We start from the raw sequence: 25176 nt of genomic DNA, 5'->3' as shown, positions 1-25176 counted from the left end.
CTCCAGATTTTGCATTCCCACACACACAGCTTAGAACCCCAACTCTTCCCACTTTATATAGGATGGGGACAGTCAGGAACTTTCATCTCAAGCTGTCACAAACCAGGATTGGGCAGGACTCTTTAGTGCCCAGCTTAAGGTGGGACTGGTTCCAGCTGGGTGACAGAGAAGTCCAGAGGTTATAGCATCTATGGAGGCAAAAGTGTGGGGTGGTGGCCTAAGGTCTTTGCCACAAGAAAGGACCGTAGGGTAAGAGGAGGTCGGAACCAGAGAATCCTATACAGGTTCTGACACAGCCCCACGGCTCACAAGCGGTGGCCTTCCAGGGAATGCTGCCATCATTCCACTAGTCAGCATCCTGTTCTCTTGATTAATCCTCAGGGGGAGTAGGTGTTACTCCTATGTTTATAGATAAGGAAACTAAGGGCCCAAAAGTTCAGGGACTTCACCTCGAAACACTAACTATCATTGACAGGGACGCATCAAACCCAGGGCCTGGATCCGCGGCTCCTTCCGCTTTCAGAGGCTTCTCTGCTCTTTCAGAAAGTTCTTCAGACATTGTTCAAGTTTGCCTCTCCTCCTATGTGCCTCATTCCCCTTATTGGAAAGGGACAGTCCTCCTGTCTGTGTGATGCCATATCCACACCCTGTCCCCAATGTGCTGCCTCGGTAGAATTTCCAGAGTGCACTGAGGTCTTCTCGGAGAAAGGCTCGGAGTCTGGAGCAGCCAGTTCTGGGACCAGCTGTGGACACACAGAGTAGCCTCATGGAGTGTAAGGCTAGTTTCTAGTTTCTTCACGTGCCAGATCCTGGAGAATTGGGGAGAAACCCTGACCTCGGTGATGTGCTAGAAACAATCAGCTTTCTGGGTGGAGGTCAGGGAAAGGCCCTAATTTGCCGCGTTTGCCAATTTCTGTGGTGTAAATGTTTCCGCCATGACCACTTCAAGCCACCAAATGTGATATCAGCCAGCTTGCAAAACTCCTGAAAATTTAAGTTGGCTTTCACAGGCCAGAACCAGGGAGTTCCAACCCATCATTTAACGGTTATGCCCCATCATGGCCCATCTAGTCTGTCCCCTACTCCTGCTCTTCAGGCTATACAGCCCAGTAACCGCCCCCAAAACTGCACCATAAGCCACCCTCATCCCCTGCCCCCAGACCCTGCAGACAGCTGCAGGCCTCTCCCTTTGAGTTCCAGTTCTTGGGAAAATGGGTGTCTCTGGCTGGAAAAAAAATTCTATTTGGAGATAAATGCTCATTCTCCAAACCTGGAGGAAATACAGTGTTTGCTGAATTGGCCCCCAGGAGCTAAATAAATTTGAATCACCATCTTCCTTAAACCAGCTCTGCTCTCTTCTCCCCGTCTCCACTCTGAGCCCCAGTAAACAGCCCCTCAGCTGGGGGCCTCTTGGGATGCTGGCAAGTGACTGCCTGTGCTTACATTTTTATCCTACACTTTCCTTTGTAACCCAGCAGGGCTTCCCCTTACCTCTCCCAAAGTCCTGCCTAGAGACAGGACTTGAGAGGAAAAGGAATGGCTCCCCTCAACCCTCTCTCTTAGAAACTCCTCTTCATGGGAGCCCCTTATAGGTTCCTTCAAGGACATGAGGAAATTCACCCGTAGTGGGCAGAGCAGAGCACACCAGCCTACCTTGCCTTTCATCCGTAAATGGGCTGTACAGACATAGCACTGCCTTACTTTAGGAAAGAAGCACATTTTGGAAATCTCGTGTTTAATAACAACTACCACCCCTCCACCTGGGGAACACTTTCGGGTTGCCAAAACACTTTTCTATATTGTGAATCATCTAATCCAAACCTCATGCCAACCCAGGGCAGTGGGTAGTGATTATTAAAGCACCCTCATGGCGTCTGAGTCTGCCAGTCCTGGAAGAGACTTTAGATGTCACCCTACACAGAGGCCCACAGCTGATCGGTCAGTCTCTGCTTGGCCCCTACAATGGTGGAAACTCAGCACCTCCTGGAGGCAGCCCATTCCAGCCTGGGAGCGTGTTTAATATTTGGGTCAAGCCCAAATCTGTCCCTGTGTTATATAGATTTAATGCACTGTTTGTAGTTTGACCCTTCAGGGCATACAGAAGTGATGGAATCAAATCCCTCATTCAGATAATCAAAGGGGGTTCTCCTGTCTCTCCACTGCCCCCTCCCCCAAATCTCTCTCACACAGCCCAGATTCCTTCAGATTTTCCTCATATAACTTAGTGCAGAATCCTTTCACCGAACTGCTCAGCACTCCGCTGAATGTACTTTCCTGTACCTGTTTCAGCACAGTGGGTGGGACTGGAAGCCCTGTGTGAGCTGTGCATCTCTTAATGCATCCTCAGATAGCATTCACTTAGGTTGGGTTTTTTATTGTTGTTTTTGACAGATACATTACACTTTGGACATACTGAGCCTGCTGTCAACTAAAACACTGCTGCTAAACCGTGTCTTCCCTGCTCTGCCCTTATATTATTGATTTTTTTTTTTGACCAAAGTGTTAGAAGTGTTGAGTTCTGACTTGTTAAGTGAAAATGAATCTTATTAGACTTAGCATGTTGCCAACATTGGTAAAGATCCGCTGGACTCCAGTTTTATGTCACCCATAAATTTGCTGAGCATTCCTTCAGATATCTTCTAAGGCACTGCTAGAAATATTGAAGAGGGCTAAGGAGAAAGTACGCAGCGCTCTCCTAGAAGCCTCCCTCAGGCTGACACCTACCTTTTAATTGTCATCCTTTGGGGGAAGCTGACTAATCCACACCATTGTCCACTGGGCCACTTCCGTCCTTGTTTTCCACAAGGATATCATGGGAGGTACTGGGCGGAGGTCACTAACACCATCCACGTCTACTACATCTCCTTGTCTGCCAGCTTAGTACAAGGTCAGACAATTAAGTTCACAGACTCATGCTAGAAAAAGTGCTACATACCTCATTGCTGAATATCACTATGGTCACCTTCAAAGTACTCCCCTTGGGAAGCTATGCACTGATGCCAGTGCCTAGTCCACCCTTCAAAGCAATTTTGGAACTCTTTCTGGAATGGCCATCAGAGCTGTCATTGTATTACCCTTGGTGTCCTGAATGTCATCAAAATATCTTCCTTTCAATATTTCCTTTATCTTCAGTTAAAGAAAGAAGTCATTGGGGACCAGATCGGGTGAGTAGGGAGGGTGTTCCAATACAGTTATTTGTTTACTGGCTAAAAACTCCCTCACAGACAGTGCCATGTGAGCTGGTGCATTGTCGTGATGCAAGAGCCATGAATTGTTGATGAAAAGTTCAGATCGTCTAACTTTTTCATGCAGCCTTTTCAGCACTTCCAAATAGTAAACTTGGTTAACTGTTTGTCCAGTTGGTACAAATTCATAATGAATAATCCCTCTGATATCAAAAAGGTTAACATCATTGCAACAAGTTCTCAAACTTAATTGTCAGCCTGGTAATCATGTTAAATCCAGAAGCTGAGCCCCATTATAGCAGGCGGTCGGCCTTGTGACCCCCGTGCCCAGCACAGTGCCTCGCACATGGCAAGGACTCGAGAAGCATTTGAAGAAATAATGGGTAGCGTTCACGAATGAAAGGAACTGGCTCGGATCAATGTGAACATTAGCGATATTCAGGTTTTGATTCCACCTTCTTTCTATATTTTGAAAATTGGAATATTTGTTTCTTCCTTCTTCTCTCCAGCACCTCTTTAACACTCATGACTCCTAAAAGGACACCAATTTGCTTACTGATGAGAAAATAAGAGCTTGGGAAAGTTCAAGGATTTGCCCAAGGTTAAAAGCTAATAACAGGAGACAGTAGAATTTCAGCAATTGTTTGCTGGCTTCGAGGTACCATGATGTATGTCTAGCCTCTTGTGCACTGAGGCTGGGGAAGCTCCCCCTGCTCAGACAACGGTGACGTGGACATTTCATCCTAACAAAAAATGATAGGGACACAATAGAGTAAAGCAGGTATATTTCTTTTATAGCCTCAGTCTCATTCACTATCCATCATTCATTAATTCATTTCGTTGATTCAACATTTATTTATTTATTTATTTATATAAATTGTATTGGGGAACAGTGTGTTTCTCCAGGGTCCATCAGCTCCAAGTTGTTCTCCTTCAATCTAGTTGTGGAGGGTACAGCTCAGCTCCAAGTCCAGTCACCGTTTTCAATCTTCAGTTGCAGGGGGCACAGCCCACCATCCCATGCAGGAATTGAACCGGCAACCTTGTTGTTGAGAGCTCGCGCTTTAGCCAACTGAGCCATCTGGCCGCCCTCAACAAATATTTATTGAGCATCAACTAGTGCCAGCCTATTGTGGGCCCTAAGAATACAATTGTTAATCCCTCTTTAAGCTTAAATTTTAGTTAGGGATGGGAGAGAAAATAACTAAGTAAGTAGATATATAGTACAGTGGTACCTTGATTTTCGAACGTCTCCGTTGACGAACATTTCGGCTTACAAATGCCATAAATTTTATGGATCTATGGTATCATTAGATAGTAAAATTCACGCTAAGTTTGCAGTTTTAGGGATTGATTTTAAAGGTCTGGAATGGATTAATCCATTTTGCATTACTTTCTATGGGGAAACTATGCCTCTGTTTTTGAATGTTTCAGAACGCGAACGGTCTTCCAGAATGGATTACATTAAAAAACCGAGGTACCACTGTATATGGCCATGATAAGTGCTGTGAAATAAGGCAGCACATGGGGATTGCAAGAGGTGGAGGGGTTCTATTTTACTCTGAAGACATGGCATCTGAGCAGAGACTAAATGAAGAGAACGAGACAGCCAATGTCTTGGGGATATCAGCCCCAGCAATACTGTATTGTATTGGTGGAGGTACATACAACACATTTTCTTCCAGAAAGCAGGAACCTAGATCATATGATGAACTTTCCACCTATAAAATATCTGATTCTTTCCAGGTGTATTCGTTCATTTATTCACTCATTCATTTTCTCAATAAATACTAAGCATCTCCTCTGGGTCAGTTGAGTGCTGGGGGGTGAAGATGTGAACAAAGCTTTAGTGCAGGAGGCAGACAAGTCTATGAGCCCAAAAGCACCGGAGGTAAGAGCTGCCATGGCGCCATGGACACGCTGGCGGAAGAGAACAGTTGAGGCATGTCACCATTCATGACATTCCAGGGCTCCATCTGACTACAGAAAATATAACATAAAAGCATTAGATTCTGCAATGATGATTCTCAAAAATGTCAAAGTCATTTAGCATTTCTTTAAACAAAATCTTATACAGAAAGTCCAATATATAATAGTAAAAGGAATTGCTCTGATTATAACAAAATTAGGGCCTTAGAGGCACCTTCTAAAACATATAACAGGATGAAAACTACTGTCCTAAATATCTGTTATGTTTAAGATCAGAAATCTGTCCATTTTCCACCAAAATCCGCTTATCTTCAAGTGCCCGAGTAAACCAAATTTGGAGAACCGTTCAGTTATCAATCGAAACCTCTAAAACAGTTACCTCTGGCTTGCGTTAAATGGAATAAATCTCTGCCCAGATGACAACTGATTCAGCTATTTTCCCCCCTCTTCAAAGTCATCAAATCAAACTTAGCGCAGTCGAGGTGACTCACAAGCACAATTTAAAGGGCTCATCGTTTTGTTGTTTTCTGCTTCTGGACAGAGGGCGTACCTTAGTTTGCACTAAGAATCACCTCTTTTAAAGTGTGCTGGTGCATCCCCTGGTTATGAGTTGTCCTAAATTGTTCTCTAGAACATGCTCATTTGAAGAAAGTCCTGCTTTCTTCGCACTCTGACACATACAAATGGATGTTCGCAATTCTCTTGCACACATTCTCTTATGTGCACACACACACACACACCCCACACACACCACAAGCCAACGTAGACCTTACAATTCCAGCTGAGGAACCAGCTGTCCTGGCCACACTAACCGGCCGCCTCCTCTTTCTTCTCTCTGCAGATGACGGCAACTGCTCAGGCACCCTCTAAGGCCCAGGCTGTCCACATCTCTGCACCTTCAGCTGCTGCCAGCACTCCCGTGCCCAGTGCCCCCATTGACCCCCAGGCCCAGCTGGAGGCTGACAAGCGAGCTGTGTACAGGTAGGAGACATTTCAGCATGGTGAGAAGCCCTCAACCAGCTTCAGGCCCAACTCAGCTGTGAGAGATGAGATTGCAAGCCAGTGGGTGGGCTCAGCAAAGACAGTGGCCAACAGCTGCTTCCTATAGGGCCTTCTGTCTCAAATCAATCCACAGATCCCTCAGCTGGCCACTGTGGGTTGATGCTAGCTTCCTGGAACTGTATAGTGAGGGATATGAAAGCCTGGGCAGTATCTTCCTTATCCAAGCTGGGGAGGTGAGCCCTAATGAGCCAGAAACCCTCCGCTCAGCAAACAGACAGCTGCCTGGGGACTCCCCTGTCCAGTCCCATTGTTGCCTTCACTCCCACAAGAGCACTGGACATCTGATTGCACCATCTCGGAGTTGGTATTATGCAAACTTCAATATGCCTGACAAGTATTGGGAGAGCTTGTTAAAATGCATGGTTTTAGGCTCCGCGCTCAGAAATGCTGACTCAGTAGGTCATGCTACAGGAAGAGGAATATGAACTTTTAAAAACGTTCCAGGTGAATGTAATGCATACGGTCCTTGGACCACATTTTGATTCATGGTAGTCTTTAGTTTTGAGCAACAGGTGTTGTGTGCAGCTTTATAGGTTCTGGCACCTTCCCCAGATGGGGAGTTTGCTGATAGCAGGCACTTGTCTCATCTTGCTCTGCACCAGCCCATGTACCCAAGGCTGGGCCCTGAATGGTCCAGAGAGTGGGAGGGGCTCAGGGAAATTCCTGCCTGTCTGTGTCGGTGGCTGGGAGAAGCTGGAGTCATCTGAGAGCAGGCCTGGATGAGGCTTCAGCAGAGACTGCACTATCATTTGTCCACACGGAGAACTCACCACCAAGAGAAGGTGCTCAAGCCCCACTCAGGACTGAGGCTGGACCCTTGATCACATTTACTGTGTGAGCATAGACGTTCACCTGTACCGGTGAGCACAGCTGACCTCTGGCTGGGCACACACTGTAGCAGGTGCTAATGTCAGTAACGTGGAATGGGCTACCTAGGGTGGACAGGAAGAAGACTGATTCCCTCCTCACTCCCCCTGCAATGGCAGAGCCTTTGTGGTGATGGTGGTGATTGTTGCTGTTATTACCATGTTGCTGTTACATTAGTTTTAGTTACTCAGATGAGCTGAATTCTTCTAATGCCAACAGTTGGGGGTCCAGAGCAATGAGCTCTGATCCATAGATCCTTGCATGAGGGTCCTTCCCAGGTCTGGAGGAAGGCTAAATCACAGTGCCTGGGTGCCCCTGCCCGATGCACAGGCCTGGTCCAGCTTCCTGCAGGGAGCGAGCTCTGCCTTGGGCCCCAAAGAATGCCATGACCTGGTCCCAGTTCTTGTTAGAGAGACTCCAAGAGGCATCAAGCCAGCCTCCCCCAGTATGGGACTGGGCACATCTGTCCTTCCTTCCCTCCTTCCTTCACACTCTTTCCTTGAGCCTTACTATGAATGTGTGGGAGCCCTGGCTGGACTCCAGGGGAAAGAGGGTAAACCTATCAAGTGCACGGGCTGTTCCTGTCTCTTCAAACAAGAAACCAACACAGTATGGTCAGAGCTCTAACAGAGATGCTTCACAGAAGAGGCAATATTTGAGTTTGATCTCAAAAGCTGGTAAGACAGTTCACCAGGAGGAGCAATGGGTAGAGTAAGACCTAGGCAGAGTAGAACCTGACGTGATCTAAGAACAGCCAGGAGCCAGAGCAGCTGGGAGGGGAAATGCAGCTGCACAGCCACCTGTAAATTAACCTGTGTGGTGGGCTGCTGCTTCTGTGAAGGCTGTAAGAAGGGAGAGGAGAATAACATGGCCTCCGGAAACTGCCTCATGGTCTGAAGACTTGGGGGCACAGCCATGATACTCCGCTAAAACCCCTACTACTCAAAATATGGTCCACTGTGAGCAGCATCAGTCGCCTGAGAGCTGACTGGACATGCAGGCTTTCAGGCCTCACTCAGGCCTAAGGGTTCCTGATCTACATTTTCACAAGGTCCCAGGTGATGTATGGGAGCAGTGAGACTGACCCCAGGCACCGTCCGAGACTCTTGATGGCAGGGACCTGTAGTGAGTACAGATCAGAGTCTAGAGAGACTCCCCCAGATTTGTGTGTGACAAAAAGCTTCCGGAAACTGATGCTTGAGTCACGCCTCTGTCTCTGAGCTCTAGTTTCATGACAGAACCTCATCAGCACGTTTGGTAAGCATTCAGGAGACAGCCCATGTGCGTACCTGGCACGGCGTCTAGCACAAAGCAGAGGGGTCCCCTTGTTCCCATCAGTGGGCTCCATGGCCTCCCTAAGATGCCAGGCTCCTTCCCCACCCAGGCTAATCTACAGGACAGGAAGGTGATCTCCCCCACAGGAGCTGTCCCTCAGGATGTCACATCTTCCTGTTTGCTTTCACACTCACTCTTTACCTTCTCCCACCACGCTGACCACCCCACAGCCCTTGGTGTTTGCCACGTCATCTGTGCAGGTCACCACCAACCGCCCAGCCAAACATGGCTGCCTGGCATCTCAGGACATCAACACTGTTGTCCAACTTCTCTTCTCTGCAGCCCGTCCTGCCTGCCTCCTGCCCCAGGCTTGTCTCCCACAACCACACCTCTCCCATTAGCACCAGCTGCCCTCTCTGCAGCCCCTGTGAGATGACAGGGAGGGAGCTGAGCCTCCTGTAGGGTTGGGTAATTTTAATTAGATTTGCCTGCCTGGGGCAGCCTGACTGCTCCAAAGCACTTCAGGGAGTCGGCATTTCATGTCAATAAATGTAACAAGACTCTTTCGATTCAGATTAGTGCTCACACTGACTTTTGGGAGCCCCCATCACAGCCCTTCCCAGAGCCACAGATGAAGGAAGGGTGGGGAGACCCCTCCTTGCCCAGGCCTCCGCAGGGCAGCAGAGGGGCAGCCTGACAAAGGGAGGCATGCTTGTGAGCCAGAGAGCCTGCCACTGCCCCTGAGGTTTTATTTGTGTATGAGGATGTATTAATGAAATGTGTTGGTTCCTTCTGGTGTGGACACTGTGTGTGTGTGTGTGTGTGTGTGTGTGTCTGTGTGTGTGTGTCTGTGTGTGTGTGTGTCTGTGTGTGTGTGTAGGGGCAGAGGGGAGGCCTAGACTGTCTTTAATTGGATCATACCAAAGCATCATCTGGGCTAATCAGCAAGGCAGCCAGGAGTCCTGCTCAGATTAATGACTGCAGTCTAATCTGAGCAGATCCCGTGATTGGATGCACATCGTGGGTAATTGTGTTTGTGGCCCAGGAGCAATATTGGAAGGGGTCTGAGGAGGGAGCCATGCAGTGAGGTCTGCAGGCTTGGACCCACTCAGTTCTGTCCTTCCTCCGCCCCCACCTCAGCCCCAGGGTTCTTCCCCTTAGAAGTTAAAATGTCGCTTGGACCACAGCACACCATCTCTCCGTGCTGGTGGAGAGTGTCAGGTACTGTGTGGGACCTGGCGGTTAGGTTGCCAGCAGTGCAGAATCAGGGCCAAGAGGGTGAGGTTAATCCAGCTTTCACTCTCCCTCCTCCCCTCCAGTCTCCTTCCTTCCCCTTTGAAGTGAGTGGGTTCCCATGGAAACCGTGATGTCCTGGGGAGCAGAAGAGTGGCAGGGAGCTCGGCCTGGCCAGGTGTGAGTGGGGGAGGAGGTTGGCTTTGCTGAGACTGCTCCTGAGGCATGTTAGTTCTACCCCTCAGGCTCAAAACCTCTCTGAGAACCCAGGAAGTGGCCCACCTGGTGCTGAAGAAGTTACTATTATTGATGGGAAATGTTAGGCTGGAGGCATGAGCACTGAGAAAATAGTGGGGGCAGTTGTGCTTTGCTTCTCCATTCAAAATGCTGGAGAATTGAACTGCAAATCAGGTGGAGAGGGTGAATGGCTGCTGCACTCCATACAGCTGACTTTGAACAACGCAGGGGCTTAGGGGTGCTGAACTGTGTGCAGTTGAACACCTGAGTATAACTTTTGACTCCCCCAAAACTGAACTACAGTCGGCCCTTTGCATCCGTGGATTCAACAACAGGGGCTGAAAGACAGTACTATTGACCCGTAGTTGGGGAACGCAGGTTGGGAATATAAAAATACTGTTTTTGATCTGTGGTTAGTTGAATTTTGGATAAGAAACCTGTGGATACAGAGGGCCAACTGTACTTATTGGGGGGGAAAATCCACGTATAACTGGGCCCGTGCAGTTCAAGGGTCAACTGTATTTCTGCTTTGTGGCAGTACTCACAATTGAATTGATTGTGTTAACATTATTTCTGTCCTTCCCTCCCACCCCCCAGATTATTAACTCCATGAGGGCAGGGTCTATGTCTGTTTTATTCATTGATTTATCCCCAGCACCTTACACAATACCTTAGAGTCAGCAGCTTGGATGAAGTACGTGCTAAATCAGTGCTTAGCGAATGGATTCGTGAACTAGGCGAGGCAGTGCCCCATATCACTATACACCACGGTTCCAGGTTGGTGTGCTGGCAAACTGGCTCTCGGGGGCAAGGGGAGGGAGAGCCCTGACCTGTAGCATTTGCCTGTTGCCAATGGGTGAATGCTCCCACCGTGACCCATTTCAAGCTACCAATACGAGGCCACTGAACAGAGTTGGGAAAAGATGCGTTCAGTTGGTTCTTGCCCGCCTAAAGTATAAACCCCACACAGGTGGCCAAGTTACAGGCACACAGTCTCTTGTTTTTAAACAGGTCAACGCATCTTATAACTGATTCTTTGAATGGTTTTACTCATACCTTTAGCCATGATCTGACATTCCTTGGTCTTCGTTGGCTTATCTGGTCTACTCCTGGGTTCTAAATTTGAAATGTTTTCTCTTATTAAATTAATACTTAGAACAGAGCCTGGCACAGAGTAAGTGCTTTATAAGAGTCTGCAATTGTGATTTCCCTCCCCGCCCCCTTAACCTCAAGACAGTGAATTTTCTCCTTTCTAGACCCATACCCAGCAGTGTCTATCTCTTTCCATTTGCTTGAGCAAAGCCTCACCGTCACCCTCAACTTATACACCTTCTCCAAGTAGATTCCAAGACTTCCCTGCTTTATCCATCAACAAACTCCTTCCTGGCAGCTCCAGAAACCCTGCGTCACACCATTCTTCTGCGTCTTTAGTTTCTCAGCTTTCAGAATCATGACCTTTCCATATAGCATTTCCAGTTCTTCACGTCAATCTCATCTCTCCGTAAACCACAAACTCAGACCTTTTACTCATGTGACCTGCCCCTAGAGAGCTCATGCTGCAGTCCCATTCTAGTTCAATAAAAGCAACATACATTTCTAAAGCCCTGTTTGTCTTACACTTGTTCCTGTCTCATCCAGACTGGGTCCCTCTGGAATCCACACTCATTGGGGGAAGGGTCAGAAGAGGGCAGTGGGCGTGTTCGGATCGCTCCCTTAGAGACCGTCCTTCTAAAAGTCACTGAAGTTCTGAGCCTGATCCCGATGGTCCTATCGCTAGAGGCGCAGATGTCACAGAGCGGCCGTGCCGGGCAGTGGGATGAGATCTAGAAGCAGATTTAGTGATAACTAGCTTTGTCACCTTGGGGACGTTCATCTCTCTGAGCCTCTGTTTTCTTAACCATAAAAAGGAAACTAGTAATAGCTAGACTAAACTTAGATCATATATGATAATACCTGACATACAGATCAGTGTTTGCTAGGTAGACTGGGGTGGGGTGGGGTGTTTTAAACGGAGGAGCCAGTATGGGTCCCCACAGCCTGTTTGGCATGGAAGGGGTCTGGTGCATTCAAGGGGACATAATCCAGGGTTAGGATCGTGGCCTTTAGATTTAGATCGCCTGGGTTTACCTTCTGGCTTCACCACTGGGCACTAAACCTTTCTGGGCCTCGTTTCCTCATCTGTAAAATAGAGCTAAAAATAGCAGTATGTCTTCCTCAGGCTTTTCCTGAGGATTAAATGAGGTAATGCACAAAGAGCTTGGAGAAGGGTCTGGCATATGGCGAGCACTCTGTAGGTGTTAGCTGCGATTAGCAGTTTGGGGACATGCAAGCAGGGGTTGGTCAGGCTAGAAGGTAAAGGCTGAGGTGGTGCACCAAGAGGCAAGACAGGCAAGGGCTCCCAGCTTAGTGTCTACACACTGCCGTTCAATTAAACACTCACTGAACTCTGCTACATGTAAAGCGTCATGTTGAGTTCCAGAAGGAGTTCTGAATAAGGGAGAATCGGTCCAGGAAGTGGGAGAAAGGTGACGTAGAAAGTAGCTGTCATAAACTTGGTACATAGGATGGGCTTAAAAAAGTATTTGTGGAATTGACTGCACGCTACTGGCCCCCAGTGCAGTGTGGGAGAGTTGCACTGCTTTTCCCAAGGGAGGTGATGCCCATGGGAAATGATAGCCCAGCTGCCTTTCCTGGGGCTGGGCTGGAAGATGGGGGTGGGAGGAACCCCTAGGTTTAGGGTGGCCAGCGGGGCGGGGCCTTTTGTGACTGTTGTCTTCAGCAGCTGGCCGGCCAGGACCCTGGGAACTGGGACTTCCTAATGAAGTGTCTGAGGGAACTTTTCCACCTGTGACCAAACAGTGTTCTGGCTCCAGAGAGTTAACCCTGGGGCTTAACCCTATTCCTTCCCTGGAATTGTGCTCGGTCATTCCTGGAACGTGCTGGGTGAGCTGGCCTGAGAATGGTGGGGGACAAGTTCAGCCATTCCAAGTGGAAAAGTCTGGACCAGATGCTTCTGGACTAGGTGCTGGGAGCAGATGTTCCAGGCTGCATCCTGGGCTGGGAGCTCTCACAGACACTTCTGGTTGTTGGAAGCAGGTGGTTCACTGGCATCAGAGCTGACATCTCAGCTGTTGACCGTAGTCAGGAGAGTGACCCTGCTGGAGCCATAATCTGGAAGTAAAACCATGCTCAGTTCTCTCCTGGCACCAGGCAAAGCCTGTTCCCTGCCCTTCCTGCAGGCATCTGAATATCCCGCCCCAATCCCAGCCCCCACACATGCTGCTGGCAGGCACAGAGGCTGCAGCTTCCCAGCCCAGGGAGCAGGTGTGTGCAGAGGCAGTGGATCCTGCTATCCCACAGCTCACCGCCTGGCCTAGGCAGAGCTGAGAAGTCCAGGTATCTGGCCAAGACTGATACGAGATGCGGAGCCTGGAATCCTAATGACTTTCAGCCTCACAAGGTTATGTTAGGATTAGAGGAGATAATCAACGCTAACAGACAGTGCTCGGCACGTAGAAGGCTCTCGGTGAATGGCGGCTCCATTTATGAGTAGGTACTGTGAGCAGTAGAGACTGGATCTGCCTCCGTACCAGAGGGAAGGCAACCAGTAGTTGGGCTTCCCACTAGTGCCAGTGGGGTTGGGTGGGGTGGGAGGAGAGCCAGCAAGCAGGGGCTCTGAGAGCTCAGGTGGCTGATGCCGTCTCACCAGGGCTGCACTAAGCCAGCCTTGCCCTTTAACCATAGTACCACTCTCTGAGTTTCCCAAGCACTGGTCCATTTCGTGGTCAAGTGGAACGAACATAAGACTGAGACTTCAATCTAAGCTCTGACACTACCACTGGGCACGTCATTTAACCTCTTTAAATAAGCTTTCCTCCCCCACCAGGTAGGTGTCAAATGAGAAAACAAAAGATCTAGAAAAACATTAAAGTCCTCTCTAAACACACAAAGTGTTGTTAGGAGAGAAGGTTCTTTTGTGAACTCATTTGATGAGCAGAGATTATCTTGGATTGTAAGGGTCCTGATGCTCTAAAGGTAAACATGGCAGCTCAGTTCTGTGATCCCAGGACACACATATATGACTCAAGGACATTAGAGAAAAAAAAGAGGGGGAGGAGGATGAAGTAATTCTAATAATTGTTCAAAAATAGTACGTGGAAGGAGAAAAAAGCACAAATTTGGAGTTTGTATATCCAGATTTAAATCTCAACTCAGTCACTTGTTAGCTTGATGTCATTATTTAACCACATGGCACTTCAGTTTGCTAAACAGTAAAATGGGAATAATAAGAATATTGAGTATTTAAATGCAATAAGCACATGGAAAAGCACTTTGTAACTTACAGAGTGCCAACAAACGTGTGTGGGTATATGTTTAGTCACTGTCAGGGACCAAGGCACAGTGGGCAGAGCTCCCCTTTCCACACCAGCCCTTCCCCTGAAGTACTTTCTCCTTCGGAACTGGTGGAATCTCTGGTGACTTGGATAGAAGCTCTGACTGCCTCTGACTAAGCTGTCTAACCCCGGGAAAGACTTCTTTTCGTGCATGTGCCTGAGTTACCTCTCCTTAACATGAAGGGGCTGGTCAGCAAAAACTTAAGTGATAACTGCCAGCGAGGATGTGGAGAAAAGGGAACCCTCACGCACTGTCGCTGGGACGGTAAATTGGTACAGCCACTACGGGAAACAGTGTGGAGGTTCCTCAAAAAATTGAACTACCATGTGATTCAGCAATTCAAGTTCTGGGTATATATTCAAAGGAAACAAAAATACTAACTCAAAAAGCTGTTTGCACCCACATCTTCATAGCGGCATTATTTATAATAGGCAAGACATGGAAGCAGCCTGGGTGTCAATCAACGGATAAATGGATAAAAGATATATATATTATGTATTATATATATTATATATATTATATTCAGCCATAAAAAATAAGGTAATCTCACCATTTGTGACAACATGGATGGACCTTTAAAGGCATTATGCTAAGTGGAATGTCAAACAGAAAAAGATAAATACTGTATGATCTCACTTCTAGGTGGATTCTAAAAACAAGCAAACAAAGTGAACTCATAGAAAAAGATTTCAAACTGTGGTTATCAGTAGGGGAATGGAAAATTGGAGGAAGGTGGTCCAAGGTACCAACTTCCAGTTATGAGATAAATAAGTACTAGGGGGTGTTACGTACAGCGTGGTGACTAGAGTTAACACTTCTGTGTGATATACAGAAAAGTTGTTAAGAGAATAAATCCTGAGTTCTCATCCCAAACAGAACACTTTTTCCCTGTTTTCTTTTTATTGCATCTATATGAGAAGATAGATGGCAGCTGAGCTTATTGTGGTACTTTAGTTGTAATATATGTAGATCAAACCATCCTGCTGTATACTTTAAACTCATACAGTGATGGATGAGTACGCCAATTATTTCTCAATAAGCTAAAAAGAAAGTGAGGAGGCTGGACATGAGATCCTACCAGGTCTCAAGTTTTAGGATCTTTGTGTTCTTGCCCTTGCCTGGTAGCCTTAACAATCACTTTCTTGAGATTTCACGTTTCTAAGTGTGCCAAGAGAGGTGTGTGTGTGTGTGTGTGTGTGTGTGTGTGTGTGTGTGTGTGTGTGTGTGAAGGGAGAGGACAGCGTGGACTCTGGCCTGCCCTGGGCCCCACACTTCCAGGAATAGACCTGTCCACCACCTGGGAGAGGATCACCATTTGGAGCCCCCAGACCCTAGCAGATGCAATTCCAATTTAGCAACAAGAAGAAGTCCTCTCCAAGGCAACCCAGGCTAACACACCGCCCACTGGGCAGGACTAAAAATACATGCGAATGATGTCAACGTCACACCTGAAGTAAAAATACATCGAACCAGGAGCTGCTGGCTTATTCCCCTCTACCCCACTCTGCTTTCTCCATCTGGTGCCTTCGAGGCGAGGAGGAGTGGAGGGCTGGGTGAGTACTTTCTTCACATCACTCCCCTCCCTCTGGGACCCTGCCAGCCTCCACCCCATACACACCCCAGCACAGCCCAAAGAAGGCAGGTCCCTTTGTAGCAACTGTAGCTAAAAGCTGCCAGATGACAATATCTGGTCCCAATACCGCAGGAGGAATGGATTCTGAGCCCAAAAGAACTTTAAGGATTATGTCTCAGAACCTTCATTCCCATAGCTAATGCTCATTCACTCATTCCCATGCATTGAGTCACCAAATATTTACTGACCCTCTGCTGTGTGCCAGGCACTATGCTTGACCTCTGAGAATTCAAAGGGACGTATGGCGAGGTCAAGGACCAGAGGACCTCACCACATAGTGAGGAAGACAGATCTGTGCATAAACAACTATAGTTAGCAGAATTGAATAAATGCCGTAAGGCAAATAAAAATAAATTCTTACTGGCAGTGCTCTTTTGGTTAAAAAAAATAAGGTTCCGGATTTTGATAAATTATACGTTGCCTCTCCTCCTCCTCTTTCTGTACCTCTATTTGAATTGGCATGTGGGCTTGTTTTCTCTGCCAAATGAGTCAGTGGAGATGGGAATATAAATTGATTGGAGCGGATGGTGTCAACGTTGCCCTGAATCAAAAAGGTGCCCACACACCATTCCAGGGAAAAGGAACGGCTTATTAAGTGCCAGACGCTCTGCATGCTTCTTCATTTAGTCCTTACAATCACCTTTGTGGTAACGGTATTGTCCCTGTTTTATAAAAGAGGAAAGAAACTGAGGCTCAGAGGAATTCAGTAAGTTATCCCAAAGTCACACAGTTATGTGACTCCAAAGTCTATGCTTGTTTCAACCAAAATTGGGATGAAGGCCAGGTGGGAACCCCGAAGCATCCCTGAAGGTTGAGAGGAGGTCATGATTCCTCTTGTTGGACAGACCGTCAGGAGAGCCTTCTAGAAGCCGTGACACTTTGAGCTAGATTTTATAGATGACTATAAGGCACAGGTAGAGACACTGGAACACGCAGTTGAGATGGAAGGACCATCAGGAGTACAGGAGTGCGTTTTCCCTGAGCTGGTGAAAAGGGTTGTGCCAATACAGGGTCCCGGGGCCACCTGCTGTCTGCCCATCCATCACATTCTCTGTTGAGTCTGTCGAGGAGAAACACTGCAAAGAAAGCTGAGGCTACACCACAAAGAGCCTTGGGTGTTCATCTGAGGATATTGACTTGATTTCATCCAAGAGAAATTTCATGACAGATCTCAGAATGAATATTTGCAATAGGCCTTCCGGCCATGAATAGATGTCCAGGAAAGGGGCAGAGGGCTGTCTTGGAAAGTGGCTCTAGGGTGTTGTCTCTGATTCTGTGATCCCAGTGACTTGGGGCACTAGAAATAAAGGGTCCAAATTCTTGCCTTTCGGCAGTTTTCAGGATGGTGGGCCTTCGGCAACTTGAGACCTCCACTGTGTGTGTCAGCGGAGACTCGCTTGGGGAACTAGAGAGCCAGCCTTGTCGTAGCTTGCCCCACCTTACCCCACCTCGCCAGCCAACAGACCAATGTCCTCGGCAGCAGTCTGACCAGGCTTCTGGTCCCACTGGCTCATCACTGAAAATCTCCACCCAGAAATGTTGCTGTCCTACCATACATTCCACCCTCTGAACCGCCATCTATCCTCAGCTAAGAAGGGTCTCTGATCCCCCATCCTCATTGGAAGAAGCAGCCAGGGCTCAGGGAGAGGTGAGTACAGACACTGTGCCTCACCCCGTCCATCCCCCCATCCCCAGCCATATGAGTCTAGGCTGTGAGGTGAGGTGCAGGACAGGCCTGGGGGCTCCAAGGTCAGTCACAGGCAGAGGAGGTAGATAGCCAAGCAAACTGCCACACACTTGGCTGGACCCATAATTGAGGTCTGCTGTCCTGGCCAAGGTCACAAGGGAAGGGATGGCTGAGAGGCTCAGAAGTGATGGAGTGACATGACTGTGAATCACAAGGTTTATCACCCAGAAAGAGAATCAACACTAATGTCCCCCCCTGAGTGTGACCATTTTCCACCAGCCTGTGGTGCTCAGTTTCTGTCTACATAGCTATGCTCTCTCCCTGTCTCTCATGTTCTTTACATCTTGGCCTCTCTAAAGCTCTATATGTTTGCCTTCTTGCTTTTTCCTCTCTCTGTTTCTCTGTGTCTGATCCTCTAAGCAGGAAGAAATGTTTTAAAAGAATTTTTTTTTAAACCTAGGTTATCCAAGAAGGAAGGAAACAGAAGAATCCTCTTGTTTTTTCTTGAGTCCTTTTAACAAAAGGAAATGAGCTTCAGCCTTACAGGGGAACTTTAAGTCAGAGATGAGTATAAAAATTACCAAGAAGTTGTGGTCTCTATCCCAGGTGGTCTTTGAAAATGTTAAGGAAACCTATCGGGACAATTTACATGAAGAACATCTGTCTTGAGGCAAAGAGGGCTAAAATGGGCTGTGCTGAAGCCCGCCTGCCCAAGGATGCTCTCAGAAGCCTTACCAGAAGTGTGTGTGTGTGTGTGTGTGTGTGTTGGTTGGGGGTGGGGATGAGGGAGATCACTTTGCCCTGAAGAAAACCTAAGGCTTGAGCGAGTTGTGTCAGCCTCTCTGTTGCTACAGAGTGGGTGACATTCCCCTCCGCAAAGGGCTTCAGCCAAAATCCTGCCCAGTTTGGGACCAAAGAGAGTCAGGGGCTGCTCCCATACATCCTGGCCCCAAACTGGGCGTTCCAGGCCAATGAATTTGGGTGATGTAAAAAACACGAAGGCAGAAATGTCAGCAGTAATTAAACCAAACGATGGTTAAACCCCTGTAGAAATCAACACATCCGGTTTAATCACCTCAAGCTAGCGCACGAGGGCGATTCTGCAGAGAAGGGGGCCTTTATTTCTTTGGATCGTTAACAGGAACTGCGTATCTTGAGCTTGATTTTGGTTCAGATGCTCCTGAGGAGAGGTGCTAAGGGTGGGGTGGGGAGAGGGACTCAGAAAGGAAAAAGAAATAATAAGATGTTATTTGAGCTCATCCCGTCTTGCCCTCTCCTGGAGCCACGCGTCTGTCCTGCGTCTGGCTCCGTCAGCCCTCCCAGCACCCAGGCACAGGCAGTGCTGAGTGTGCTAAATTAGGCCATTAGAGAAATTCATTTCTCTTTATTAGTCTGTGTCAAATCCTTTTTATTAGTGGCTGGAAACGACCTCTCTTCTGCAGTAAAATGTCATGCCAGTTCACTCCTTTTATTTGTTCTGCACTGACGAGGCTCAAACTCTCATGGAATCGGTGCAGTGAGATTTATTTCCTCCAAATTTTGAACAGCTTAAGAGAGATTGGGGTGGAGGGGGCGGTCAGGCAGAGGAGACATTGAGGAAAAGAGGGGAGAGTTCAGGGAAGGAGAGCGGTGAGCTCTTATGGAGGTCAGATGTCCTCAGCTCTTTGGAAATGAAATCTAACGGCCATCTTTCACATCTTGTTCATTGTCATCTGGGTCCCGGAACCAAATATCCACATTCCTGCTTCTAGCCTCTGAAGGGAATTGATCCACAGTGGGAGTGATCTGGACGGCAGCAACAGGAACCCCTTAAAACCCGTTTCAGTTGGACAAAGTAAAGCTCAGGGGAGGCCGAGAATAACAGAACCAATATCCCATGCCTGACTGGGAAGGCTTCTTCCCATCCATGTCGGCACACACAATGCTATTCATGTCCCAGGTGGCTAAGCTGCCTAGCTCTCAGGGTCCCTGCCCTATTGGCCTCACCCCTCCCTGACCCAAACCTGAAGCGGGGGCTGCTAGAAAGTGCTCCTTGAAGGTGGCTGCCAGCCTCATCTCCACCCCTATGGGGTGATGTGGGAGGGTAGCTTAGAAATACTGGTCAACACTTCGGCAGGTGTAGGCTGGCAGCTGGGGAAGGGACTGGGTACTGGGCTGAGAACAGCCTTAGAGAAGCCCATGGCATGACTACAGCTACAAACCCTGCTGAGTCCTTAGGAAACTATGCCTGTTTCTCAGGGGGTGGTTCAAAGTGTCTCAGTGGTCCCTACACTTGAGGTAGCAGGTAGCAGGTAACAGCCTGGGTTTATGGAGGGATCCAGGTGGATAGAGCATGGAAGCCACAGGCAGCCCCACTGTCCCTGGCTGCCGTGCATATGAAAAACTGTAGCTAAGCTCAGATGCCATCTGACTTCCTGGGATCAAAGATCCAGGGATGGGTAGAACCAGAGGCAGGAGCCTGGAGAGGTTGGGGTATGAGAAAGAAAGATTTGGGAGCTGATAGTCTGGCTCAGGAGGGCAGGGACTGGAGAGAGGCAGCCATGCCAGCATCCAAGAAACATGCTCTGTACTCCATGAGCCCTTGGTTAATTTGGGAGAAAGGATGGAGCACATGTTTCCATAGAAGCATATGGCAGAAGCCATAGAAAACACCCCCAGATATGCCCCACTACCCACACACACACATTCTGGGGACATCTGAAACCTGGAAGTGAGAGGTTTATAAAAAGGACCTACGCTGTGGCTCTACATAGAAGGTACACCTTGCTTCCCGATGTATGTGACAATGCCTCAACACAGCCCACCTCCAGACCCCCTGAAAGCCCAGCTGTCTCTGAGACCTACGACCTGACTCCTGCTTACCTCTTCAACCTCATCTCTCTCCGTTCCACTCCTGCCTACCTTGCTCCCGTCCCACTCGTCTGGATTTTGTTCCAGAAACATGCCAAGCTCGTTCCTATCTCAAGTTCTTTGCTTTTTCTCCTGCTTGGAATACCCCTCCCTCAGGTTTTTGCATGAGTGCCTCCTCATCATTCGAGGCTTAATTTAAATGTCGTCTCCTCAGAGAGGCCCTCCCTGATCACTCTCCTCCCTGCAGGGGCAAGGACAGTAGCAGAGGAGACCACCCTCCTCTCCCCACCCCAACTCTAGTGCTAGTAGCGGGGGACACAGTCATTGGCAGATCCCTCTTCCCCTGACACACACGAACTCATGCTGTGTACACATAACACTCAATCCCCGCGCAATAACATACAGATAACACATGGCACATGCACACACGCTACACACAATATAGGGCATATGTATTCACAGCACAAAAAATCTGTACCCCGGTCTGTATATACAACCTACATGCATACACATGGCACAGACCCAACACTGTGTGTGCACACAGAATAAAAACACACAGACAGGACAGCATACTTGTACAATACTCACACTGGCTCTCGTTGACAGAAGCACACGTGTACACTTACACATACACACATGCACGCATGCACACACATACACACACATTATCCCCTCTGCATTCAGCAGCTGCCCACCTCCCTCCAACCAGTGAGAAGGGAACAAGCGGTGACCGGCGGGGGTGCACCCCACCACCTGGCACGGTGCTGCGGATTATTAGTTCCTGGTAATTTAGTGCCCTTGTACAGAGTCGATTTGTGCCTTTCATTCCTAATTGATCTAGTGGCTGTTTAAATGGCAGCAGGCATCTGTTGAGAGTAGGAAGGTTCATCAGGCGCAATAATTCATAACACCGTCTGGAATTTGCCTTTCATGTCCCTCAGCTAAACCACTGCAGGCTCTGCTTAAATTACAGCCACCGAGGCTTTCTTTGGTATTCCACTCAGGGCCAGGAGAATCTTGCATTAAACTGGGATCAGGTTAGATTAGACTATAATATTCTGTGGCATTAGTGGCTGCAAATGAAGACTTATACTGGAGTTTAACCCCTTCACCTGGTTTCTCTTTGTCTTCAGCTGGATGGCTAAGTGAACCCATTGTTTTTCCTACCAGCTTTCTGCAGGGGCTGAATAGATCTTCTACAGATTTGGGGCTGCAGATGGTCCACCCTCAGATTTTGACCCTCTTTTCCCTCCAGACAACAAACAGCCTGCAGCCTTGGGGCCCAGCTGTTTATGCATCAGCTCCCGAAACATGAGTTGGGGAGGTAGTGTCCAGCGGCAGGGTCCGCCAAGCCAAGCAGCTCATCTGAAGTAACAATCTGTACCCCCCGCCCCACACTGCCCCTGAGCCTGAGTAGAATGACCAGCAGGTATGGGTTTGAGTGTGAATGGTGCTAAACACCTGTCTTTTTGTCTAGAATTATTAGAATCCCAGAATGGAACAAGCTCGTAGGGATCCCCAAACACTGTATAGGCTGGATATTCAGTCCTCCTCTCAGTGTGTTTAATCATTGTGTGCTGGATGGGAAAAGAACAGTCTGGTTTTTTTTTTTTTTCAAGTCTTATTGCGTGTTCCTGTATGGTGGCCACTAGCCACATGTGGCTATTTAATTACAATTAGTTAAAATTAAATTAAAAGTTCAGTGTCCTAGGCACAACAGCCATACTTTAAATGTCTGTGGCTACCACGTTAGGCAGCAGACACTGTCGGACATTTCCTTGTTGCAGAAATCCTACTGGACAATGCTAGCCAGAACACCTCCTTTGGCAGAGGCCTGGGGCCAGGCCCAACACACATACTTCCTCCCGTTCCAGCAAGCAGGGCTTATTCAAAAAGAAAGAGCTAGATTTCATGGGCCCAGGGGACTGAGGAAAGAGACAAGAGTGGATATGCAGATGCTTTTTTGGGGACTGCTGTGGGAGGGAATGGGCTCCAGGGTCCAGTGTCAACCACCCCTGCAAACACATGCACACACACTGGGTGTTAATACAGCAGTTCATACGTGCTGCAGAGAAATAAGAATGATATGCACTTATACTATATGCACATTGGCACACACATAACATCCATACAGTCAACAAATATTGTGTTCCCCACACTTCTGCTAGACTCTGGATAGACAGTGATGAATAAGGTGGGCTTGCTTCCTGCCCTCATGTAGCTCACAGTCTAGTGAAGAAGGCAAGTAATAAAGCAAAGAGCTCAAGGAGCCATCAGCATAGGATGGGGGAGGTGTGGTCAAGGGAGATTCCCATAGTGGGTGACATCTCAGCCAAGAACCCCAGAGCCAGTCAGGTAAGCCCTTCCGCTTACATAATACATCACAGAACCACACCACACCCCACACACACTCACTCACATACTCTTCCTTCCTTAATTCATTACTGGTCACCAATCGTTAAGTGCCTGCGATGAGCATACAGGGCAAGGTCCTAAGGATACAATGACCATTAAGACAGGAACAGTCCTGGAGCAAAAGAGTGAACAAATAACGAAGCAAATAATCATTTAATTACAGATGTGCTAAGTGTGTGATGATGGAAAAATTCAGGGAGATCTTATCCACGGAACTGGGTGTCTGACCTGACACCTGCCCACTATGTGTGGATGAGAATTCGGGCTCACACACATCCTCTGTATACACTTGCAGACACACAGCCGCTGCCACTCAGCTGGCTCCATATGGCCAAGAATGGGTCTGTGACCAACCACTAATGTTCACATCCAGGGCTTGTCTGGACACTTCCACATTTCCTTCCTGGGTTGACCTGGAACCAGAAATGGACACCTACTTCTCTGAAGGAGTACAGCCATCACCCTCATCAAAAATCCATGCAGCTTATCTGACCAAAGAGAAAAGTTAGGCACCCATTGGGGAGGAACAGAAGCCCTCTGAGGCCCCAGGAATGGGAGACTGGATCCTCCATGCTAGGGCATGAAATGCTGCCACCTAGGCTGACCGTGGGGAGTGGGGATGTTCTCAAGGAGTGGGACTTTGGTAGAAGAAGTGACAGGAGTGTGGGAGAGGTACCCTGGTGGCTTCTGAGCCCAGCCAGCAGCAGTGTGCACATGTGTGAGCTCTTGATGTTCCCACAGGCACCCTCTTTTCCCGCTCCTGACGCTGCTGTTTGAGAAATGTGAACAGGCCACGCAGGGCTCTGAGTGCATCACCTCCGCCAGCTTCGACGTGGACATCGAGAACTTTGTCCACCAGCAGGAGCAGGAGCACAAACCCTTCTTCAGCGATGACCCAGAACTGGACAATCTGGTAAAGACCCTTGAACCCCCACCATGGCTAGGGTCTTCTTCCCCTCTGATTCCCATACAAATGTCCTAGAAATGATCCTCTCATTCATTCCTTCAACAGAAAATTTTGTGTGCCCACTGTGGAGCAGGCACTAGATGCACCTTCTAGCAGCTGTGAACAATTTCTAACTAAGGTCCTCAAATGAAGAGCTTCATGCACAGGTTTTGCTGGCAACGTTCATCCCTCCTCAGCCTGCTGGTGCTGCGGCACCAGCTTCTCACTATCAGCCCCTTGCAGTGCAGACAGGAAGAGAGGAGAATCATAGCACCCCTAATGCCTGGGGTAGTGGTTCTGAGGGCTGGAGTCCTGGCTTGTTAGTAAATCTGTCATACTGCCCAGAAAGGAGCCGATGGCTGGTGCGCTGCAGTGTGGAGGGGGAGGTGATGGGTATATGCAAGCACATCAGTAGACAGAAAGTCCTGGAAATGCAGTCATGTTGAGGAAGCCTGCAGATGTCCTGCCCATTGAGGGGGACACAGTAGATCAGGCTCCCAAACCTCGCTTGCCATCCAGATCATCACTACAGCTCTTTAAAAAATACATATTCCTGGGCTCCACTACCGGGAAATTGAGATTCACTAAGTTTGGTGAGGCCTGTGAGTCTACATTTTTTAAAGTGTCCCGGGCAATTGCAATCATCAAAGTTTGGTAGTCACCCGATTATGTGGCATCTGAAATTTACATCTAGCCCTAGGAAGAGAAAGCAATGGCTGTGTTCATTCATCATGATAAATGGTCGTCCTGGAATTATTGGCCACAATTCTTGATTTTTCTCTGGGTGGATCACCCAGGTTATGCATGGTGATTTGGAAAGTCTGCAAAACTCTCCTCCACAAATTGATTGATTACAGTGCTGACCTCTTGCATCCAGAGGTTAGCCAGTACCTGCTCCCAGAAGGGAAACAGAATTAGAAAAGCAATTGTGGCTCCAAAAAAAGGAAGGAACAAAATGTGTGCACGCATACACACACACACGCAACCACACCACACACAGTGCACCCATATAACAGATTTCAGTGACTTGGGTATTATTCTGTGTTGTGAATTATCCACCCACTGCTTCTGTCGACAGTTGAATGTAATATTTATGGAGTCCGGAAGATCTATCAGGAGAGCCTGCCCTGGCCTGGAAATGCATTTAGAGAGGGAGCAGGCCTCGGCCACTAACACTGTCAGCGGTGTTAGTGCAGGTGTCCGAGAGCCCCAGACCCACCTTTGCTCATCTCTGGCCCTCCCTCTGCCCTGGCTGGATGGAGCAGCCACATTGCCCAGGAGCCCAGACCACTGTCTTCTCAGGTCCCCTAGGAGAGTTCCCCCGTGCAGGTCCCCAATTGGTCAGACAGTAAATGCAGGCTGGTCTGGCCCCGCACTGCTTTTCAACTGATCAGAATCTCAGGACTGCACTTGTGAAGCGGTCTTCAGCTCCTACACTCACCGCAGCCATGGAGCCAGAGGT

The 25176-nt window shown here is 48.3% G+C and overlaps 1 protein-coding gene across 5 annotated transcripts in view; it reads left to right on the top strand.

Moving 5' to 3' along the window:
* The window catches only part of PKNOX2 (PBX/knotted 1 homeobox 2), a 256849-nt gene that overhangs the window by 189195 nt on the left and 42478 nt on the right, over positions 1 to 25176 (top strand). For all 5 annotated transcript variants that reach the window (XM_074321097.2, XM_019710526.3, XM_019710525.3 and 2 more), the window contains 2 exons: positions 5956 to 6095; positions 23510 to 23681. In XM_074321097.2, coding sequence (XP_074177198.1) covers positions 5956 to 6095; positions 23510 to 23681 — 312 coding nt within the window. The remainder of the gene's footprint in view (positions 1 to 5955; positions 6096 to 23509; positions 23682 to 25176) is intronic.

Source organism: Rhinolophus sinicus, chromosome 9, assembly GCF_057876585.1.
Source record: "Rhinolophus sinicus isolate RSI-liver-muscle chromosome 9, RSI-T2T, whole genome shotgun sequence".
NCBI classification, from domain to species: Eukaryota; Metazoa; Chordata; class Mammalia; order Chiroptera; family Rhinolophidae; genus Rhinolophus; species Rhinolophus sinicus.
This window is presented reverse-complemented; position numbering and strand designations above follow the sequence as displayed.